The 20589-nt window shown below is 36.3% G+C and overlaps 1 protein-coding gene across 2 annotated transcripts in view; it reads right to left on the bottom strand.

Annotated features, from left to right (window-relative positions):
• RNGTT (RNA guanylyltransferase and 5'-phosphatase) overlaps window positions 1-20589 on the bottom strand; it is a 170409-nt gene that overhangs the window by 122188 nt on the left and 27632 nt on the right. For both annotated transcript variants that reach the window (XM_066179570.1, XM_066179571.1), the window contains exon 9: window positions 5518-5653. In XM_066179570.1, coding sequence (XP_066035667.1) covers window positions 5518-5653 — 136 coding nt within the window. The remainder of the gene's footprint in view (window positions 1-5517; window positions 5654-20589) is intronic.

Below are 20589 nucleotides of genomic sequence, written 5' to 3'. Positions count from 1 at the left end.
TGAGATGGAGACTGGGATTTCAAAGTCATGGGCAGCATTCACAGGTGTTGTGAATGACTACGTATATCATTCCACTTTTTTTTTTTTTAATTAAACATTAAAAAAGCTGTTGCGGTGTGAAATTATTAAGTTACAATTTTATGTAGAATGGTTTGTTCCAGATTACCCCATGTTCTAACCCCATTGGTTTTTTCCCTAGTTGAGGGTCCTGTCCATCTCCCTGCAACCCCGCCCAGACTCTGGTGAGAGGCTGGGGTGATTGGCAGAGCCTATGACTTCTCCGCCCTGTATCATGTATCAGATGTATTGTCTTTCTGTCTTGGTAACTCCCACCCCACCTGGTATTGGTCCTGGTTTAATCCCCGCCCCTTTCCACAACTCCGGTACTTAAGCTGAATGAGAGGCCAGAGGAGTCACTTTTCATGTGGCCAGCTGGCAGCAAAAAACTTATCTTGTCACCCACGTGAGAGTCTGCCTTTCTTCCATGCCGAAGCCACGTTTCTACCTGAGGGCCAGGACTCACACAGCAAGAAGGTACCAGAGTTGTACCAATTAATGCGTGTTCGGGACAGAGCTAGCCGTTGCAGCTCCAAACGCCCGCATTAAAAAGCGTTGGTCCAATCAGTGAAAACTATTCCTTTGCAATATTACATCTTACCTCTAAAAATTTAGTCACAGGCACTGTCAAGTAACACGTGCAAAAAAGGTCTACATGGAAGTGATGTAACAAAACGCCATTCCCCTAGTGTCCAATATTTAGGTAGGACACTGGTGAGCTCTCAAAGGAATAGCAGACACAATGCTGCAGTGCCTTCTTCGACAAAAAATTTTATAACTACAAGAACAGATGGGTACGACTCAAGAGACAGAAGGCATGATATGCAAACTTGGAAGAGGGTGCAAAGATGTAATGCAAGGGGAAAAAAAAAACAGGATAAAAAACCCCACCTGAAATTCCTGATTGTAATCAGGTGAAACAAATAACAAAGTAACAGTGAAACAAAACAATGCTGTTTTTCATTAACTCTCAGCTGAACTGGCAGGTGAAACAACTTTTTTGAAACACATTTAATTGAGCACATATTTAGGGTTTAAGGACTCCATTTCTACATATGCATATTCAGAACCTCAGCTTTGATGCAAAGCTAGCATTTGTATGCAAAATCCTGAAAGCATTTCAATGCCTGGTATTACAAGATTTTATGCCTAGTTTTAAAAATCTGAATCTCCGCATATTCAGTTTAAGAAGGATTATAAAATACAACAAAGAGAACCAAGATCTGTTTTTAAACATCCTTTGAAGTGTTTATTTTTAACTTTCTCTCTACTTCAGACATGTAAACATTTTTATTCTATTACTGATCAAACAAGTCTTTTTTCCTCATCTCCTCCCTTCTTTTCTTCCTCCCCTGCCTCCTGTTCTCTTTGACAACCTGACTGAAATCCCAGCTACCAGAGCAAAAAACAATAGCACAATATGCCTTAGAAGATGAGATGACAAATTCCTGCAATGCTCATCTCCATCATGACAACAACATTCCCTGCTCCATTAGTTACGCCAATACAACTGTCATAAGGCAAAAGCTGTAAAGTGAGTATAAGAATGGTTCAGATTAGAAATGCTCTAACACATCATTATTTTACAGTCTGATCTCAGAATCTTCCTTGAAATTATCAGAATTGAAAAATACACCAGGGAATAGACCCCAGATACAACCTCAGAGAAGATGGGAAAATGTAGTATTTAAGAAATGACCACACTTGAACTCACTCATTCTTACCTGAGCAATAACCTGATACTATAAGACTATATTTAAGCCAATTTTTAGATAACTAAAAACCTAAACCCAAATCCACTTCCATGACATGTTAATATAACAGAAAAGTATCCATAAGGCACATCTGCACATCCATGCAGCTCCTTCTGCAGACTCCATGCAGGTTTACAGCCAATATTATGTGTTTTAAAACTACCTCTGCTATTAGCACTTGTCCCTAAGCTGCTGGTTTAGGATTTATGCAACCCATGGGCCTGAAGAACAAGGTTCAGTGATCAATTAATGCAATGTAATCTGGAAACACTGTGCTGGTGTTACTCTCCTCAATCCCGTGGTGTTGCAGAGTTGTTCGGTATACTACACCTGCAACAGTGCTAACAGCTTTTTGCTGGACAAGTACCAGAAGAACGATGCAGGACTGAGAGCTCACAGACTTTTTTCCTTGTATCACATCTCTAGAGAGCAACTTGGACTTAAAATAATCCAAAATTCAATCACAAAGCAAAGGATCCAATTTTACCAGCCACTTGCCGAATGTATTTTTTGCTGACATAGAGTATGGAATCAGATCTAACAATGCATGTGTTTGCTATCCCTTTTCCTCCTGTGCCTTTTCTTAATCCTTTATCCATTTATCTTTAACACAATTCTAGTCAGTGCTGTATTTCAGGAATGATGTAGTTTTTGTTTCTTGCCCTTTTTTTCTTACATCTATTTTGCATAAATCTATTTTGCACCAGCTTTTGCAAACTCAGAAAATTTTAAGTTCTGCAATTTCTGGGACAGCTTGCAAATAGGTAAGGTCTCTACTGATACAAAAACATAAATGAATCTTTATCTCACTCTCCATTTATGGAGCTCCTGGCCCTCCGAAGTCTTCAAGTGTAAACATTATTTTATATAAAAATAAAATAGATTTAAAAACTGTATTAAAATTGTGAAAGTTATTTCAAACCTAAGGATGCCTCTGCCTTTTTCTACTCAACTGTTCCAAAGCTAAGCAGAATGCCAAGAAAGCTCCTGAAAATAGCTGTTTAGTTTTTATGCATGACAGCCAAAACATTTGAACAAAACTCTGTGCATTCCCTCAGACAGCACTATGGATGCAAAACACTTGGCTTCTAAAGGAATAAGTCATACTAGTCACCTGTAGGTGAAATTTAAATTAGCTTTAATGAGCTTTGCAGAAAACTTTCTTCCATGACAGGAGAACAATTGCAACTGAGAAGCTGGAGATGAGCACAGTGTTGCAGATCTGTCATCACCCAAGATGTAACTCATCACATAAGAACTGTTTGCAAGTAATTTCAGCCTGAAGTGAACCACAAATGCATCTGAAATTCTCAAAGACAACCACATGAAAGCCTTACACCAGAGGCCTTAAAGCAAGTTAATACATCCCTGAATGCATGGAAATTGCCTTTATGAAAGTTTCATGTATACTGTCATTCTAAATAATGTTAGGGGGACATTAATCTTTTGTATGCTTAAACCCAGTAGTTGTTTGCTGCATGGCACTGATATTTCTGGTTTGTTTCCTTTTTTCTCATATTCTTAAGAATATTGTAAAGCAATACCAATTGGACCACCTCATTCTATCTTTTCATTCCCTGAAAGAGAGAAAGCTACTTCAAGGACACAGCCCTTCCACAGCCCTTCATGCACTAATTAGGAAAATATGTTAATAGAGAAAAAGAAAACTTCTTCCCATGGATTTAAAAAATAAAATCAATCATGCATATATCTAGAGAAAAGGATAATTCATGAAAATTTTCATTTGGCATCAACATTAAACAAATGTTCAATTACAAAGTTAAGCTCTCCTGATGCTTCCAACAATAGGCAAGTCTTATCCTCAAACCTGTTAAAGGAATTTCAATTGAAAAAAAATATTTCACCACCAGCTTTTTATTTAACTGAGCATACCAAAACAAATTTAGAAATCTGTACTATGAAAACCATTTATCCACTGAAAGGTTTTAGTTTTATCTCAGGGTACTTAACTCAATCAGTACTTGTTCATTTCATGTCATTTGTTTTTCACTTTATTAAAAAAAAAAAAAAAAAAAAAAAAAAAAAAAGAGCGGGAGGAAAAAACAATTACACTAAGACTGATTTTAGGCCAGAGCAACAAATTAAGCAAAGTTGTAGTTCATGCCCTGGGTACCTGAGAGAACCTCAGTTATTCTTAAGAGGCTTAAACTACAAATCTGAGGAACACAGCACACCAGAACAGAGACCTTCTTCCATGCCTCACAGCTACATTATTCACGCATCTCAATATCCCTGTCTTTCACCATGTACATCAGGCACCTTTACTAAAACATCTGTTTTGAAAGAAAGAGAATAATTAAATAAATAAATGAAAGAGCAGCCATTTCCCTCAAGAACACCTAGGACTGCACCATATGGACACTAGCAAGTCATTACTTTCTCAAGAGCCTTCGAAGTAGCAGGGGAAAAACCCAGCAAGACCAGGCTTTTTATCTCAAAAGTATGGAACCTAATGTATGTCATTAAGAATAATATTATGTATATCATTAGGAAGCTGCCTGGCTGAAGAGGCTCCTACCAGATACGACAGCTTGTGCAACCACTTCTGAGCTGACAGTATGGCATTTCTTGCATTATGCTCTCAATTTTTCAGTGAAGCAGAGATGGTGGAAAATACTCCATTATCTGCTTCTCTGTCCCTGAGACAATACATTGTTCCTTGCAGTAATTATCCTCGTAGATTCAATTTATACACGCTTCACATGTAAATGTGTGTTCAGTAAGACACATCATTCCCAGAAGTGACATTTCAAGTAAAATACTCAAAACAAGGGCCTGAGAAAGGAAAGAAAGTTAATAAAGACAATATGGCTGGAAAGTGCATTAGGCTTCAGAGGATCAATATGGAAGATTTCTCAGGTACACAAACACTTCATCAAGAAGGAGTTACAGCAATGTAGAGTTTGTGATACTACTGAAACATAACAGGAAACTGCACTGATCTATAGTGAAAGAGCAATCGAAATTCTCTTGGTAATGTGAAATAGAACAGTCAAGAAAAAAATAATTTCTTCTTGTGGCTATGGTTCTGAAAAGTTTGCCACCAATAGTCCAGTCCAGCCTCCAAACAACAAATCCGTATGTTTTACAGCTTGTTTTAAAACTGGCTCAAGAAGTTCATTAGCAAGTTTACATAATTTAAATTATGTTTAAATTATGTAAATTTAAACATAATTTACATATTTCAACAAATGTACAAAGCCATTTTTAAATCATTTAAAAATTCAGATCAGCTGAAAGTAAAGGTGACAGAAACAAAGACATCAATTCACAAAAAGTGTATCAAAACATGATGAAAATTTTATCAAATTTTAGACATATTTCCATGAGCTGCATAAAATTTACCATGTTTACTATTTCAAAATACAAAGCTGTCGCAAGAGACAAAGTTCTGCAATAATTTTTTTAGATTCTCTTCAAGTTTTTCCTTATATTCAGGGAATGCTATCTCAATACCTTGACTCGTTTCGAAGACAAAGAGCTCCCCCCAGAGCAGTCATCAGTCCTATTCTGTAGGTAAGTCATTTCTTACAAAATGCAACTCCCACATTCAGCCAGTGACTGAAATTATATTCCCCCTGCAATCCTATGATTCACCGATCCAGGCATAAAAATTTGGCCCTGTTTATGAACAAAAGCAAACAGCACTGAAATTGTTACAATAATGATACAATATGCTCCTTACCCCATCCAGAAGAGTGTTTGTTAGATGTGTGCGAAGATCCTTACGAAACGGAAATTCCAGGTTGGATACATGAAAAATGGAATTGTCTCTATCAATCATATAAACTTCATTCTTGCCATCTATCAGCATCATGTACCTGCAAAGGCAGTGTTAAGATATTATAATTACAGGTATATCCTCAAAATCTCTATTATTTTGTTTCGTATTAAGTGTTTAAAAAAGTAATCATGACAGATATCATTTTAAAAAAAAGAATTTTAAAAAGATTTTTTTACATTGAAAAGTTTTAACCTGTAAACTAATCAAAGGGATATCCCAGACCATATGACGTTGTTCTCAGCAATAAAAAATGGGAAAAGGAGAAGAAAGGAGGGGACATTCGGAGTTATGGTGTTTTTCTTCCCAAGTCACCATTGCAAATGATGAAGCCCAGCTTACCTGAAATCGCTAAACACATGCCTGCCAGTGGGAAGGAGTAAAAATTCCTAATTTTTCCTTACATTTATCTCAACCCCTGATCTTTCTCACTTTCACCCTTCTGATTTCTCTCCCTCATCCTGTTAAAGGATGTGTGAGCTTAGCTGCTACAGGAGTTAAACCAGGACACATCTTAGATATTCCTTTCACATGGACAAACAGCTCAGGGCTACAATTCTTCAACTGAGCCCCTGTAATAGGTCTCTAAAAGTCCACCGAGAATTTTCACAGGCATTCTGCATGGAAACAAAGTTTTTGCTAAGCATGCCTCCCAACATGCCATCTTTCCTCATAACTAGATGATCTGGATGGTCCCTTCCAATCCAGATCATTCTATGATCCTGTAATTTCTATGATTCTGTATCTTACCTCCGAGAGATGCTGAGAAACAGCATGTGCTGAGTTTGAAGACAGAAAAACATCTCGTCTCAGGACAGTAAATTACTTTCATGTAGACCCATCTATCTGGGTCTCATGGTAATATACCTGTCTAGCTTAGAATCTGAACAAGTTCTCTGCTTGAGAAAGACATTAAACTGATCCAGATATGTCTCATTTTGAAAGTAGTTTTTTTGAGGTTTTTTCAGCTGAATGGCTGAAAACTCCTCTAGTCTCCCAATTAAATAAACTATTGAAATAAAATTCTGAATGTGGTCCAAACAACAGAATTTATCAAAATTCTAATTACTACCAACATAAGACAAAAAATTTTTCAAGGATAGACCGACAAACAGAACTGTACTATGAGCAGCTAATAATTGAAAATGTGCAAGAAGCAAGAGATAGGCAAGGTTTTGGTGAAACTGAATTTATCAGTTCATGAGGCATTTGAGCTGGTTGGTTGAGGTTTTTTGTTTGCTTGTTTCACTCAAAAAGCTTAAGTTCATGTGCTTAATGTCAGGTTTAAAGTTTTCTCCAGATGACACTTAACAAGCATTCATGCAGAATTCTTGTCGACTGCTGAAAAGCACATTTCTGAATATTATTTTGAGGTACCATGGCCATTTATATTTTAAGAAGTTAATTAAAGTATTAGCAGATAAGCACTTACACCAGAATAGAAAACACGCCTCTGGGCAACACCACAAAGGCAAAGAAAGAAGAGCGATGATTTCTCAAACACATTCACTGGAGACAGAACTCAGGAACTTAACTGTCATGCATTGCACTGCCCACTGTGAACACTACTTGCTATTACAGCTGTACATTTATTACTAATTACCTCTATTGTGTGAGCACCCAAAAGCTCCAATTAGTAACCAGGCCCCATTGTTTTAGATTCTGGGCAAGTACACAAGATGACATGGTCCTACATCAGATGGCTCAATCCGAATGTAAAACCAGACAAGTGAATAAAATAACAAAGCCAGAGCAGCAATAAGAGCAGTAACAGAACTGCTCACTCACCTCTGAAAACTACATATGGAAGTAGAGAATCGTGTTTGATAGCTACAATCATCTCCCAAAACTGTCAGTGCAATCACTATAAACAAGGAAATTCTGACAAATAGAGGGTCACGGCATCCATGCTGATTGATCTCACAAGCAGATAAAATATCTAGTCATAGAAATGGTAAAATCTAAAGTTTCATTAGAAACTACTTTTCATTCACTTCTGATTCTGAGGCAAGACCTGTTAGTAATTCTAACTGGACATTATTATTAACACAATAACTCAGGAAATAGGATGAAAATTTCATTAGCAGAGTGATAGTTCTTGGCATTAGACAAACATATCTCCAAATCACCTACCAGTGATAGGTAGTTTAATAATTTTAATGTTTAAACTTTAAAAAGTGTCAGCCATCGAAGTTTTCTCTTCAGAAATCAATTCTTTTTAGCGTGCCCAAATAAAGGCACCTGTATCAAAGGCTCGTTTGCCTCCACACATATTCTGTATCATGCAGTCCACATCAGTTGGGCCCCAAACACAAGCTAAAATAATTATTTTATTAGACTTCCATTTTCATGTTAAGTTTGTTTTGGTGGTGATGGTGGGTTTTTGGTTTTTTCACAATTTTGAAGCTGACAAGAGCTACACTGAAAATCCTAAGTTAAAAATGGAGGTTTCTCCTTTACGTGGATGTTTAGCATTTTTCATCATTAAATTTGAAAGTATATTTCAGGAAGATATTACTTAATGCATAAAGTAAGGTAAACTACTTGATGTCTGTTAATCTACTGTCATTGAGATTAACAAGCAAGAACAGAACTGCATTTCCCAATCTCCAAATCCAACACTGTACCCACAGGAACATGTGGCCTTTGCCCTCTTTCCCAAATTATTAGGATTCACAAAACTGGATTTGAAAATATTCCCCCAACACAGTACCTCACTGCACATGGTGCAGTGCTTGCCAAAACATATTTACCACAAAATTGATTGCCTATGTATTCACAGAAGCTTTTCCTCCGACTTCAATTTTGTGATGTGCTTTATCTATGTTTAACTTCTTTCTCTCAGCCAAAATGACAGCAACCATCTCAGCAGTAAGCTTACATATGTTAATTCTGTGCATTATAGGAGTTTTAAAACCTTAAGTATAATATAAAACTATAACACAGCTTTCTCAAACTTTAAGATGCTATCTTCTGAGCTTGAGCTCAACACAAGTAATTTTCTGAAAACAAATCTACAAGTGGCAAAGGGATTAGAAATATTGTTTCAAAGGAAGCTTAAAAATTCAGCTCCTCTAGGAGCTTTCTTTGCCCTGCAGTATTTCTTTAGACAGGTTATATCAAAGAAGATTATTTACTTCAACACAGTGCTGCTGTCACTGCTTTTTTTACATTTTCCTTTTTAAATACGCCTGTGTCTGGATTATCACATTAAAGAATGCAAAATATAAGAAATTCCATCACCAACTCTAAGCACAAAATACACAGCAGCTCTCCATTCCAAAGGGAATTCATTACACAGCCTGAAATTCAGTTTTGTGAAAGTGCTGCCCTCCCACACAAATAAGCATTACCCAAATCTGAACAGCAATTAGCATCTCTAATATGCTCACTGACGCAGAGGCAACAACGAAATCCTGCTGCAGATATTTTCAATTTCTTAATTTCCTTTTATGATTGGCAACACTTCAAAACCACAAGTGTGTCACCACTCTGTAGATGGATCACCTAAGACGAGGCCAAGTCACACGGGTGCTTTACTTCGGACCCTACCACTCCCTCCTGGCAAGAAAGCGTCAACTTCTGGCCAGATGCATCACTGAGGAAATGGCCAGAAGAATGAAAATTAACGACTGCCCTTTATCCACTGACAGTAGGAGATCATCTATCTGTGTCACTAAGCTGCTGCAGTTCCATGTCCTGAGCTGAATCCACTGTCTTGGATTTAGAGAAAGTTTAAATTAGAAGAGTTTGAAGCTGGCCTGTGGCACATGGTGCAAAAGACACTAAATGCTGATCAATGGAGAAGGCTCAGCTTGCTTTCTTCTATTAATTGCTGCTGGCAATGGTTGCTGCTTCAGAAGATGTCTCCTCAAAGACGACAAAGCCTGGACACAGGGACACTAACACAGGAACTTACAAGACTTACAACATTATTATCAATGTGTAAACAAAAGGAAACAATGTCTTTTTAATCAGCACACTGACAGTTCCATCACAATCCACCTTCTCCAAAGTTGCACACATGTTGTCATTTGCATGAGTACACAGCACACCAGCCATCAAGAAACACTGCTTGCTACATGAAGAAGCTGCTGTAGAATTATGTATTTAACAGGCCAAATTCCAAATATTTTTTTTAAAAACACATCCACAGACCTTTGGAAGTTAGTCTACTCTGAGTATACCAACACTTTGTATTTCTCTCACTTATTTCTAGGTTAAAGTATGCTATCAACAGTCTCCACAGCACTTTAAACCAAAAAATCCCTTCAATTGTGACTGACAGTCATTTCCAATTAACCACCTCCAGCTCCAAGATTTCTCATTCATGACCTAGCATTTTATACAACTAAATATCTTTCCAGTTTTATTATTCTACTTCTCAGTGAATTCAGTGGCAGATCTCTCTCATTTGTTTACCAGAACATACTTGGATTCTGTTTCAAAATACTTAATGATAAAACAAAAATAATATTCACAGTCCCTACTTGTAGCTTTTTATGCAATTTCTTTCAAAACCATCCACTGCCATTTTCTTTCAATCTATTCTTTACCTACCTTAGAACTCTAGCAATCTTCTTAGCCTCTCTCTCTCTGATAAATAGAAATTTTGTCAAAACCCAGAAGCATGAGTCTTTCTAGGTCAAAACCGCAATTTTTCCCTCATATGAACTCCTACCAAAATGGCTGAACTCAGAGGAAATCACATTCCTCATTTATACTGCAGACTGTACTCCTCAGTCACAGTAATTCTGAATAATTCTATTAACTACTGCCCTTAGGGCAACCAAATCTGTCATTTAATAAAGTGAAAACCTGCATTTTTATACTATTTTTGCCTCTCATAACAATCATAATGATTTAAATTTAAAGCAAAGCCTTAGCATGATTGATCCAAACTTAGCTTCTAAAATCAAGACTTTTTTTCCCCCTCAGTATTAAAATACTGTAACTACGCTCTTGTTTAGTACATAAATGTATCTTGTATATCTCTTGCTACACTCAGAAGCACCTGGGTTTGTCACCTGTTAAAATGCTCCACCAACTCTCCACCCTTGTACGAGGGTAGAGTTCAGCTTCTGGTTAACTTCCACAATTGTAAGGTGTCTCCATGGGGTGAAATGACCAGTCTCCTGTGCTTCAAAACTGCCTTGGTTAAACTCTTACTATGGAGGTCAAGACACTCAGCTTGCATTAGATGTTCCAGTGTGCTCATCATGACAACTCTGACCAGGCATCTGCAAGGGAGACTCAGTAGGAACCCAGAATTTTTTTAACAATCCTGTAGTCATTTTTTAAAATATCTGAACTCTGTAACAATTTTTTATCCTTCAGTTATTAGGAAAAGAAAATGTTAGTCCCCATATTTTATCTTGCATCTTTCCTAAACAAAATTAACACTTTCCAATATTTACGTTACAGTCAAGAAAGTTATCCTAGTTCATCTGCTACACCAACATCTAATTTTGTGAGCAACCAGAAGATTTCCAACATCCAGCCTCATGTTCTGAATCATTAGTTCAAGATACCACTGCCCTGACTCAATGCTAGTACAGAAAAAAAATAACTTTCTTGTCTTATTGATTACCTCATACATCACAATGGAAGGGCTATGCTTGATTTTGATAGTCATAGCATCATTTCAGGTGGAAAAGACCTTTAGGATAATTGAGTCCAAACGTAAGCCTAACACTGCCAAGTCCACCACTAATCCATGTCCCAAAGTGTCACATCTACATCTAAATACCTCCAAGCATTGATGAATTGATTTTCACCAATCACCCTGCTTATTTGAGAACAAAGAATTTCATTTCCACAAGATTTGTTGAGGTGGTATTCCAGATAATGAAGTAACCTGGTCAAGTCACCACTGGAAGGTGAAAGATACCACACAGCTTATACAGCTTTTCAGTCTCCATAATTTTTACTACTCATCAGTCTCCTCCACAGTTATCTCACTCAGCATGAAAATCTTTTTCTTATTCTTGCCTGCCACCACTCTCCTCTAAATTCAAGTTTCCCTTTTCATTTGTTCCCCTTGATAATGCAAGGTCCAGAGGAGTTATTTTGTGACTGTTACGGGCCTGAATATCATCAAAAGTGAGGCAGTAGATCTGATGATAATATTTACTACAGAAATCTTCAATATGCCCAAAACTACAGCAACTAACACTGCAAGTTTTGATATCCAAAGGTTATCCTCCTGACAGCCAGGAGGAGAAGAGATGTGACCACATTTTCCCACCCTACGAGGTTCCAGATTAAGTGTCAGCTGAAAAAGCTCATATAGCAGCTACTTCTTAGGGCTCAGTGAGAGCACAGAACAGCAGCTGCAGCCAAACAAACAAACAAACAAACAAAACAAATCAGCAAACAAATAATTAGGTCAGATAATGAGCAGAGTAGTGAAAAATACAGAAATTATACAACTTAATGGTATCACCTCACCTGGGTAAGTCTTTTAATAAAGGAGACAATAGCAACACTAAGGACCATGGAAAAATGCATAAGAATTGTGGAAACTACTATAATTTCTCCTAATAAAGTATTGCAGTTGAGAACGAGTTCAAACTTTGGCTTTTCCTATTTTATAAATCAAAGATGAAGATGCTTTAATTAATTTAATTGGCAAATTCAGGTGGCAAATTCAAAACCAGTGTAAAACTACATTTTCTATCTAAAGTATTATTAGACTGTGAAACTGCTCGTAAAACGAAGAACTTAGCAAGGTTAAAAAAAAGACTATCCAGTTACAGTGTTTTTCTTGTCTGTCTTCCAGGGTTTTAATTAAGTTAGAGTGCAGTGGGGATTTTGTTTCTTTATTTTCAGAAGGATGTTAAACCTTATGGGTTAAATTTAAAGTTGTCTTGTAATCATTATTTGACTTACAATGAAGGGTAAATTAAACTACTACTACACATTGAGGAGCTCTTATGGTACATTATGACGTGATTTGTCTAATGTAAAACAAAACAATTGTTAACAAGCTAGAAAAGCTATTATCCAGTAACATGTATACTAACAGATTAATTTTAAATACTAGATTCTCTTTGTTTCACTCAAATTTTAATGATGTTAGGTGCATTTCTCAATTAGCGGTAGGAACGCTGTTGAAAAACAACTGCATGGTATAATGTTCTGATTACTTTTTTTCAAAGCTGCAAGCTTAATGAAACAAACTATACCTCGAGCTTGACAACTCCTGACTTGTTTTGTAATTTTTGCGGTTGTTGTTGTTTTTATTATTATTATGTTCATTATTTATTGCAGATAGATTTTCAAGCTTGCTTGAATTTCTTTGGCTCCATTCCTCTCCACAAACCTTTGTCTGAAAATATCTTGGAGGTTTAGGGCAAAATTCATGCCTGAAGCAACAGGCCAAAAAAATATATATAAGAAAGAATAACAAATTAATTTAGCATTAGATGACAAGTAGATACATTGCTTCTTTCCCCAAGCAAGTGTCTCATGGAAGGCCATAACAGAGCAGTCACAAAAAGAGTAACACGGCTTTGAAAAAGGAGATCCCCTTAACCTGGAACTGATTTATGCCAGAGCATATTCTGGGTCAAGTCTGCCTGCATCACCGGCACAAGCCAGAGCAGGAACACAACTGCCATTTGTGCTCACAGAATAGATCAGCTCCAAGAGAAAGGGATGCCCTAGATATCTGTATAGTTCAGCTTCACAAACTGAATGTCATTCTGCCCATAAGCCGTTACGCTTCATGGATGTGTCTGTAATCCCCCCCAGGAGAACCAGCAGCACAGAATGTACTGTTCCACTATTAAAAGTGGTCTGGGAGAAAGGAAAATAAATAAATAAGCCAGTAATCACTGATACCGGTTGCTTGAAAATCAGATATACATGCAGGCACACCCTTTATCTGGATCTTATTAGAACATTTTAGGACTACAGTTGAATATCCTAAGATTAGTATTCATAGCACAAGCTACATAATAAGCATTTTAATGCATTAACTATTTATAAATAAACAAAAGAGCTTGCTTATAAGACAATCTGTTTAAATACTCAGATAGTTACATATGAATAATCAGTTAGGTAGCATTTTTCATAGAGCCCAGAATTGTGACCATAAAAATTTGTGTGCTGTCAAGAGGCTTCAGAACTGTGAAGTATCAGGCCTGCTCCACAGAATATACTTCCTGTATAGCATCTCATCAGCAGTGTTCCTAAAACACTTTGGCAGTGCTCCTAAAACAAGGAAGGGACACAAAACCCTTCTTTCAGAGTCCTGACAGTGCTGCAAGCACATATAAATGAGAAACCACAGCCTAGAGTAAGAATGCTTTCTTTGGCCATTCAAGTCAATTTGGATCCAGGTGAGGGATAACATGCTCTGTCACACCTATTTATTCATCCCTCTGCATTGACTCAATGACTGTAAAAGGAAGATTTCACGAGATGAAGAAGCAACAAAGTGATACAGATGTGCCTTAGTAATAAATACATAAATACACCATCACCAGCCCCCTGCAAAAAAAAAAAAGAAAAAAAAACAACAAAAGCACAAAACCAGGAGTATTTTTATATCTGATGTTTCCATATATTAGTCCAACAGTTCACAACATTCTCTACTGCCTCATTTGACTGACAGTCACCCAATCTAGAGAGACCTCTCCTGGTTCAAAATTAATAGTCAAACAAAATGAATGAGTTATCTGATAGCCACATGTCTGGCTATCAAAACCTGACAGCTCTTTTTCTGCTGTCAAGGTCTGCTAGCCAAAGCCTAGACATGCCCTCACTGCTGGTACAATAGGGAAAACAGGGGAAAAGGACAACACAGAAACAGGTGGAGATAATGAGGCCACCTTGTCCTAGACCCTGCTTGCCCTGAGCTAGAATATCTTTACCTAGAGACAGGGGGCCTGCCAAAAAAACCAGAAGTGCCCTTAATCCAAACTCAATTTATCAGTTTTATTTTTGCGCTCTCAAATGAAAACTCAAGCCCACAATATTTACGGGTTCTAATGCTGTGGAAAACAGGCCAGTATTAGTGTTATAATCCTAAATTTACTGGCCAACACAACTGTACAGAGCAAGCAACAACTCACAGCTCCAGAACCTCCAACTCTCTAGTGTCAAAACACATCATTCCTGCCTCCCCATCCCATCTCCTCTTCCTCTCCTACCTAAATGTACAAAATAAAACCATGAATTAGGCATCTGCTTTTTAGAAAATCAAGAGGAATGCTGTATAGAGTGCTTAATATCTATGAATTGCTCCTTTCAGCCATCATTAGAAAGGCACTTTATACATTTTAATCGTGAACCATTTATGTGATCTTAATATACTTTTGCAGAAGCTTCTGACATTATGTTATCATTAAACATTCAAAGTTAAACTGCAGGTTCCTAGCAACTACTAGTACTGTAGTTTATAAAATCTATTTATTTAGAGCTTTTAATCTTGACTGGAAGAGAGTAAAAGCTTTACTGCAACCATTTCAATAACCTTCACAACTTTAGTTTCCAGAGAAAATATATACTATATCCACTTAGATATATTATTCAAAGTAAAATCAGTGAAATAAATTCTGCATGAATGGCAACCTCATTCTCAACCAAAATTCTCCCATCTACAGAGGCAGATGTACAGAACTAATTTGAAATGGGTGAGCTTGTTTTCCCCTAAAGAATAGATAAAATAATTATGAACAGGGACCGCAAGGGACAATGGCATGTAAACAAAAACTGCATTTTTTTTCTCCCATGACCTTAAAAACTTATCATAGAAACAGTGTGGAGATTAAAAGACTGGACTAAGAACAGTCACTTTAATCTTTAAAGTAAGGTTTTTGTTCCAAACCTCTTCTTTAAGTGTCAACCCATTTTGACAATTTCATGCAAATAATAATAGAAAAACCTTTACAACTACTTCTTTGAGACATTCAATGAAAATAATACAAATGTCTGTAGAATGGCTGTCCTATACACACAAATGATGTATAATTACCAGTTGAGGCTTTGCCCATTGCTGATAGTTATATAAGCACAATTGAATCAAGCTCATTTAACTTGCAATCAAATAGCTTGGGTTAAGCCCAGTTGTTCACAAAACCTGTCACTCCTATAAAAAAATCCATTTGGTCCTGAAAAGCCTATTCAGCACATGCCCAACCCTGGAATATTTCCATCCTTTAAAATTTCCCACCACTGAAACATGCCACAGCCACGGAGAAAGGGATACAGAACACTACCAACTAATGGTGCAAAACTGATTAATATTTAAGCCTATTTCTTAAGATAAGTGAGGAGAAGAAGCAAAAGGAAAGGAAGGTGTGGTTTAAAAGCAGCCAGATGATTCTTGTGTGGGTTCTTCACCCTATCCTATGATTAGGAGGCTAACATCCCTTCCTTACTCAAAGACCACAACCATCTATTAACCCTAAACATGACTCAATGACAAGACACTCAAAACACAATTTATAGTAATTCACTTTCTCAATACCTATCTGGGTCAGAAGGCAAGGTGCCCATGGAGAGAGTATTCATACCTTGAGAAACACGCTTTTACTCATAAATGCTTTGTTGTGATTAACAGCCTTGAACTTTCCTTCTAAAACCATTTCTGAAGATGTCTGAAAATCTCAACACCCTACATTTTTGCCCCCCCTCCTCTAAATTAGGGAATAAAGCACACTATCAATTGTGCAAACCTCTACTTCAGAACTTTCCACTACTGGGCAGAAAATTTCACAACCATGAGAATCTGGTCATATAATTTGTAAAGTCTGAAAATTATTCTATGGCTTCTTTCTCATTCCCAATAGTCTCCTTCAAGTTGAACTCCACATTAGTATCTTTGCTCCCAGGAGACGAGCTTTCCATTGCAAACGCAGGACACTCCAGATCTGCTTTCATGACAATCTGGTCTCTTGTTCTTAATAATGAGTTCTCATGTGTATAGATTTGGGATTTAATTGGATTAGTATTACTCTCCAATCTTCTCTGTCCTTCTTCATGCTCATTATTACCTCAATTTTTTCTCCTCTTCCTCAGGGATAATAGTGTTTCCATGAACCCATTCAAGTATCTTTTCTTTAGGTGTTTGCAGACAGGCAACCATTTTGCTTCCTTGCCACCTAATTTTGGGCTAGTACCTTTTACCTCCTAATTTCTAAAACAAACAAACATCTGTTTCTCAGGTTTCTCTTTTTTTAGGAGTTGTTCTTTAGCAGTGATGATTTTTTCACAGTTTACTCTTGACCAAATGACTTTTGGATAACTTCTCATATTAGGAACTGGCAATTTCTCAGTCATGCATGTAAGCTTCATCCCATCAGGTAAAGGATCAAAGAGTAGGGAAAGAAAAATTATTGAGCCATGGAAATCAGAGAGAAACTTCAACATTGTTTTCATAACATTTATAGAAAAGTTATCCTAAAATATACTAAATAGATTTCCTTCAAGTAAGGGTCACAAATATGTTTCTGAAAAGGCTGCAACTGCCAATAATTTTAAAGTTCTTAAAAAAAAAAAGAAATTTTCTTCAACTTCTACAAAAAGCTGAACTAAAAAAAACCTAGGAAATTATCAGAACTTTGATAATATAGTAACTAAATCAAAATAATTACATTCAATATAAATCGATACTCTCGACACAATATATGTATACACAGATATATAGATGTATTGATTGATACAGTCAAGATAAATCAAACTTACTTGATTAATAATCAAAAAAATGCCCATCAGTTAAGTGTAGATTTACGATTTTTATTTTGTATTCGGATACAACAAAAAGTTAATTACTTAAACAACAGGCCTTTCTTTTAATGTAAATGTAATTTGCTAACCATGAAAGAAAAAACCAGCTACACAGATGTATCGAACTATTTTGTCACAAACACGTTAGACAATTAGCAGCAATTCTCAAAGAGCTGTTTTATTCTGCATCTACTTAATCGCATTTAGATATCTGCAAGCCATCAAAATTTACATTAATATTCTTCAAATTTAATAGCCTTTGGCAAGAACTACCTGTTCGGCATTTTTTAAAACAGCTGCCTTAACATAATTGAACAGCCATAGTATTATGATCATATTTATTATTTTCCACTAAAACTGCATGTGTACAAATGTGAAAAAAAAAAAAGATATTCATAAAAATGTAGGAAAATAACTTACTCCCCCTTAAAAGGTTCCATTTTGTGCAGGTCACATTTTACCACTGAAAAAACCTAATCCTGTTTCATTGTTTTGATTTGAATTATTCCACAGCCATTTTTAAGCTTTTTATTATTCTTGGTGGTAGCAGTCTTTTCTTCAGAACTGGTGTCTGATTACTTTACCCTGCCTGAACATTCAGCTCCACTCATTAGAACAAGCATCTGCTACAAACAGTATTAATGAGATCCATATGAAGGGATACAACAAGCCATTACCCACCTGGGCTAATCATTTTACAGCACAAAGCTGATAATGCAGAGTCATCCAGCAAGGCCTGGAACATACTGTTACAATTACCTTACTCAGACAGTAACTACTATTTCAGAAACACAGCACTGCAAAATTGGATACATTTGTAAAGATGTATCTACCTTGTAGTTACTGTTAACATAAAACATATATTTCATCTCAACAAAGCCAAAAGGCATAATTTTACTAGTGGGAAATTTGCCCTTTGGCTTATTAATAGATTAGCATTAAAATTATTTATAAGACACCAATAGTTCGATTATTGTTCCAAAAAAATATAGAGAATTTACACCAAACCAGTCAGAATAGCTGCAGAACTCAGTGACTTTTATTTAAATAATAATAATTTAAAGCAATATGATTTTAGAGGTGATTTTCTCCAAAACAGCATGAGTTTGCATACAGTATTTACACACAGCCAAGTAGCTGGTACAAAGGAAATATTTCACCAAAGAGTGCCAATACTAAATGAGCTTCACAGATCTTTTAATTAGAAGTTCATTTCTCTAAACCTAAGACACAAATACACACATCTTTATACACTGGCATTTACAAACAGGAGGGGAGAAGTATTTGTTCACACTGCATTTTTCCTTTTGTAACAAACATGCGCCAGAAGGAATGCTGGAGCAGAATCAGAAGGTGTGCCCTGCTGATACTTATGCAACAAGGGCCCTGAAAACCAGGGGAAGAACAAACAAGACCACAGTGAAGGCACAAACTCTTCAAATCGCAACAGACTAGGCTAAGCAAGGCTAAGTCAGAAGATTTTGAACTCAGAGTTCCAAGAGAATGGAGGAGGATCACTTTTGACTCAAATCAGACTCGAAACTCACACACTTAACAAAAATATCTAAGATACTACTCCAGTAAATCTCCCCAAGATATTTTATAGAATCACTATCAAATAATTTAACAAATCAATTGCACATTGTTAGTCAACATTATATGAGAAATTATGCCCTTTTACCTAGGGAAATACTTTTTCTAAAATTATGGGTAGAAAAATAAAACAATGCTAAGAAACAAAGAAAATATGCACAGTTCTACCACTGGGGAAAAAAAAAAAAAAAAAAAAAAAAACAACAGGGAAATGAAAAAAAAGAAAAAAAATCACAACAAAATCAAAACCAACACAGCTCTTAAAAAAGAGGACGAGAGGTTCAGCTCCAATCAGAATCTAGGAGTAGCAAAGGCTTTTGAAGACAAGTAGAAGTCCTTAGTGAAGTTACTGACTCTGCATATCAGTTAAGAGAATGTATTAAAAATGCTTCGGTCATGAAACTTCTAGGAAAAACTACTGCTGCAGAAATAAAATACAGGTAATTTAACAAAAAGTGAAATTCAAGAAGTTTGGCTGAATTGAGCAAATGTCGCTATTAACTAAAATAAAACTGTTTTATTTCAGTGAGAAAGTATAACAGAAAAATATTACTTGTGCATCTGCTTTTCTTTAAGTCCAATAGGGTTGACAAAACAACGGTGCTTTTTAAGCAAAGAGAGAGAACAAAGCAACAACAACAAAAAAAAAGCATGCAAGCCTAATAATATTCTAATAGGCAAGGTCCAGACTGCTGAGTCTAAACTACGTTTAACAGAATAGCTTCAGAGATATTTGACGACAGGGGTTCCATCTCCAGATAATGTTAGCAGGGGATCCATAAAAGGGTCTCCACTAACTGATGTCTTAATATTAAATTCAAGAAGGTCACGCCTGTCAACACCAGCATTCAGAATAACTAATGAAAATCCGTTTAATTGCATATGGAGTCTGGATCACTGGAGAACAACAAAATAATTAGAAACATGTCCAATGTAAAAATAATCATAATAATTTTTCATTGTTGATTAGGATACAAATCATCCAAAGTGTCTAAATGTCCAAATAATAGCTCAGGTTTTCATCTTCAATCTCTCTTTCATATTACTTAAGGTGAATTTCATTAACACCGGATCTCTGTAGCTCCATTTTCTTCTCTGAATATACCTATCAGTCTCTGTATCTTCATAATCTATTAGCAGTTATTATGTTTTGAAAACATTTAAAAGAGCTATTTAGTTCCTTCAGTTTTGTTCTTCATCCATTTTGTTTTCCCACCATTCTAAAACTAAAAACACAGGATGGTATGTTCAAAATACTGAAAATTTCTACAAGAAATTACATGTACACTTTCATTTCTTTCACAAAATACAGTCTTCCAGATACTCTGTTATATTCTCTATAATTGCTTTAGTACTCAGAACGTGGGCATCCCATCCACACATTTGAGTAAGAAAATGAGAATATTACATAAGACATCAATTTTCCAAATTAATAACATAGGATACGACAAAGACCCTTCAGGTCAGTTTAAGCTGGCTGACTTCATTTGTTCAGGGTCAGCAGCTTTGGAATGTCCTATGCCCTGTACTGCTCTGAGAATATGCCTCGACCTCCCAATACCCCATTGCTGTAAATTCCCACCCTGAGAACACCTGCACTGCACTATCCAAGTGCTTGTGCATAAAGCCAGTGTTAGTAAACCAATT

This window comes from Chamaea fasciata, unplaced genomic scaffold, assembly GCF_029207755.1.
Source record: "Chamaea fasciata isolate MVZ Bird 193981 ecotype frontalis unplaced genomic scaffold, bChaFas1.0.hap1 SCAF_3, whole genome shotgun sequence".
NCBI classification, from domain to species: domain Eukaryota; kingdom Metazoa; phylum Chordata; class Aves; order Passeriformes; family Sylviidae; genus Chamaea; species Chamaea fasciata.
The sequence above is the reverse complement of the archived record's forward strand: the minus strand, read 5'-3'. Positions and strand labels throughout refer to the sequence as shown.